Source organism: Silene latifolia, unplaced genomic scaffold (assembly GCF_048544455.1).
Source record: "Silene latifolia isolate original U9 population unplaced genomic scaffold, ASM4854445v1 scaffold_112, whole genome shotgun sequence".
Classification (NCBI taxonomy): Eukaryota; Viridiplantae; Streptophyta; class Magnoliopsida; order Caryophyllales; family Caryophyllaceae; genus Silene; species Silene latifolia.
The window spans coordinates 558,664-562,749 of NW_027413126.1; the positions used below are offsets into that span (position 1 = coordinate 558,664).

At 42.3% G+C, this 4,086-nt stretch overlaps 1 protein-coding gene across 1 annotated transcript; it reads left to right on the forward strand.

Moving 5' to 3' along the window:
- The first annotated feature begins 448 nt into the window (after positions 1-448).
- LOC141637441 (uncharacterized) lies at positions 449-1,123 on the forward strand. The gene has a single exon (XM_074446918.1). It carries the CDS (start codon positions 449-451, stop codon positions 1,121-1,123), a length of 675 nt encoding a protein of 224 aa, XP_074303019.1.
- The last annotated feature ends 2,963 nt before the right edge of the window (positions 1,124-4,086 follow it).

Consider the following 4,086-nt stretch of genomic DNA (forward strand, 5'->3'; position numbering starts at 1 on the left):
GCTAGGCTTGCACGGCTGCTTGGATGGCTATATAAGGCCTTCATTTGCTTGAATAAAATCATTCAAAAATTACCAACAAAACACTTGTGTTAAAATCGTTTCTTGCTTAGAAACAAAACTGGTTTGGTTGAAACGCGATTTCGATTAAACTTTCGAGTTGTAGATCAATAGGTCTTGGTCTCTCTCACCTTGATCAAAGTAATAGGTCTTGCTTGTTCAAACACTATCCCTTTTATTCACAAAAATCAGAACGGGTCGTACCTAGTACGTTCGGTTCGCCAAAAACAGTCCGTCATTTTAATAGTTCTTGTTGTCTTAATCTTACAATACCAGGTCTGCACGTACCTAGTACGAACAGTCCGCTGCACTATCCAAAACGTCCTATTTCCGCTGCTCAATTCGTATCATTTGTGGTATCAGAGCTTCGGCTCTTGATCCTTGTTTAACTATGTCAGTGGATTTCAACAGTCCAGAATTTATTCATCAATTACGGGAAGCCTTGAAACATGCTCGTGAAACTGATGAGCGTTGGCAACCTAGGAGAGGAGAACGAATTGTTGATGCATTCAAAGCGAGTGATCTTCCTGAATTCGTTGGAGGGGCTGATCCCGAGGCCTATTTGGAGTGGGAACGGAAAATCGATCGTTTATTCGATTTTAAAGACTTGGATGATGACAAGAGGTGTAGGTTTGCAATTCTGAAATTGAGCAAAGGAGCATCGTTGTGGTATGAGGCGATGAAGGCTAAGAGGGTCCGAGAAGGCAAGGAGAAAATTGATTCTTGGGTGTCCCTAAAACGCAAACTACGGAAAAGGTATGTACCATCGACTCATAGGTTGTCTACTTATCGCAAAATCGCTGATTTTAGACAAGGCAAATTGAGTGTTAGCGAGTACTTAGATGAATTTCAGAATCTTGCTATTATGGGTGAATTGGAGGAAGTAGAGGAACAAAAAATTGCTCGATTTTTGCGTGGTTTAAATTATAACATTGCTAGCACGGTTGAATTATACCAATATTCTGATTTTGATACTTTGTGTAGTCTTTGTTTGAAAGTCGAATCCCAAGGGAAGCCTAAGTATGGGAGTGGGTCGAATTCAGAATCGAGTAAGCCTAAATCATGATCTAAACCCGAGTCTAAATCTGTCGGTAGTCCAAGTAACCAGGCCGTGTCTAACACCTCGACTGGCAGCCCTAAAAACACTGCTGGTCAGTCCTCTAAAACCCCGGGAAAAGAGACTAGTTTGGCTAAGGTTCGATGCTTTAAGTGTCAAGGGTTCGGTCATTACCAAAGTGCGTGTCCTAATCAACGAGTTGTGACCTTAAGAGAAGCCTTAGAGTGTCGGGATGAGTTGTTGGCCGAGGAGGAACAAATGGATGAATTTCTGATTTCTAATGAGAATGAGGAAGGGGAAGAAGAAGTAGAGGGTTATGAGGCACCTAATGTCAATACTAATTTGGTTTTGCGAACATTGAAAGTTGATTCTAAACCAATTGAGTCGGGACAGCGAAACCAACTGTTTCATACAAATTGTAAGGTGAATGATAGATGGGTGAGTCTAATTATCGATGGAGGGAGTTGTACTAACGTTGCCTCTACTAAAATGGTGTCTAAATTGGGTCTTAAGACCACAAAACATCCCCATCCTTATACTTTGAATTGGCTAGATAACGGTAGTAGTATCAAAGTTACTAAACAGGCCCGTGTGAATTTAGCAATGGGTTCGTATGTTGATGAGGTTTTGTGTGACGTTATACCCATGGATGCTTGTCATATCTTGTTGGGTCGACCTTGGCAATTTGATCGGATGTGTTGCATCGGGGAAGGTGTAATGAATATGAGTTGAAGGACAAGGGAAAACGAATTGTACTCAAGCCTTTACCACCTCAAAACAGCCGTGTTGCTGCTACGAACACGGTCCCCAAGGCTGGTATGTCGTTGTTGATTGGAGAACGGGATGTGGAGCGTGCTATTGATGGTGGTGAACGGGTTTTCTTACTGGTTGCTAAAGAAAATTCGAGTTCTAATGTTGTTTTGCAGGAAAAGGACCGAGTTGAGAAACTCCTTATGGAGTTTAGTGACGTATTTCCCGATGAATTACCGGCTGGTTTGCCTCCTATTCGGGGCATTGAACATCAAATTGACCTTATTCCGGGCTCATCTCTCCCGAATAAGGCTGCTTATCGTTGCAATCCCGAAGAAACAAAGGAACTCCAAAAGCAAATCGATGAATTGATGGCTAGGGGCTATGTTCGTGAAAGTATAAGTCCTTGTGCTGTACCGGTGTTACTTGTGCCAAAGAAAGATGGGTCGTGGAGAATGTGTGTTGATAGTCGTGCCGTGAATAATATAACAATCAAATACCGCTTCCCAATTCCAAGGCTCGATGATATGCTTGACGAGCTTCATGGTTCGGTTATTTTCTCAAAAATCGACCTTAGAAGTGGTTATCATCAGATTCGGATGCGTGAAGGCGATGAATGGAAGACGGCTTTCAAAACGAAGCATGGGTTGTATGAATGGACCGTCATGCCATTCGGTCTTACCAATGCTCCAAGTACCTTCATGAGATTGATGAACGAGGTACTTAAATCTTTCTTGGGTAGATTTGTTGTGGTTTATCTTGATGATATATTGGTGTATAGCAGGAGCATAGATGATCATTTTGAACATTTGAGGCAAGTGTTCGAAACATTGCGAAGTCAGAAACTTTATGGGAAGCGTGAGAAGTGCTCTTTTCTTGTGGAGAGCGTGGATTTCTTGGGATACGTGGTGTCCAAGGATGGTGTCTCGGTTGATCAATCAAAAATTGAAGCAATTCGATCATGGCCAGAACTTAAAACCGTTAGTGAGGTACGATCTTTTCATGGGCTTGCTTCATTTTATCGTCGATTTATTCGAGATTTCAGTACCATAACCAGCCCTATAACGGAGTGTTTGAAGAAAGGAAGTTTTAATTGGGGCGGGGCTGCTAAGCAAGCGTTTGAAACGATTAAGGATCGGTTGTGTACCGCTCCTATCTTGGCTTTACCCGACTTTTCTCAACCTTTCGAAGTCGAGTGTGATGCTAGTGGCGTGGGAATAGGGGCTGTTTTGATTCAAGGGAAACGTCCTATTGCCTACTTCTCGGAGAAATTGGGTGTGGCTCGATTGAAGTATTGCACTTATGATAAGGAATTTTATGCTATTGTCCGGGCTCTTGATCATTGGAGTCACTATCTCCGTCCTAACCATTTTATATTGCATTCCGATCATGAATCCTTGAAGTATATTAATGGGCCGCAGAAGTTGAATCATAGGCACGCAAAATGGGTGGAGTTCTTACAATCATTTCACTTTTCATCCAAATATAAAAATGGGAAGAGTAATGTTGTAGCCGATGCTTTATCTCGTCGGTATACCTTGCTGTCCACGCTTGATGTCCGTCTTTTGGGCTTTGAGACTTTGAAGGATTATTATGGTGAAGATGTAGATTTTGGTGCAATATATCTTGAGTGCAAATCAGGAGCTAAGGGAGAGTATTTGATTCAAGACGGTTTTCTTTTTAAAGGAAATCAACTTTGTGTTCCTAAGCATCCGATTCGAGAACTACTTGTAAGGGAGGCTCACGGTGGAGGGCTAGCTGGTCACTTCGGGGTGGCTAAGACCGTGGAGATCTTGAAAGAGCATTTCTTATGGCCACGATTGCAAAAAGATGTTCACAACATCGTGGGTAAGTGTGTTACTTGTCAAGTTTCGAAGAGCAAGTTCAAACCGGGTGAATATACTCCTTTGCCAATTCCGGTCAGACCTTGGGACGATGTTTCTATGGACTTCATTGTTGCTTTGCCACGCACTCAACGTGGTAAGGATGCTATCATGGTGGTGGTTGATCGTTTTTCCAAGATGGCTCATTTTGTTGCTTGCCATAAAACCGATGATGCTTCTAATGTGGCTGATTTATACTATCGGGAAATTGTGAGGTTACATGGCATTACAAAGACTATTGTGTCGGATCGGGATTCTAAATTCTTGAGCTACTTTTGTAATACATTGTGGAGGAAAGTGGGTACAAAGTTGCTGTTTAGTACCTCTCACCATCCTCAA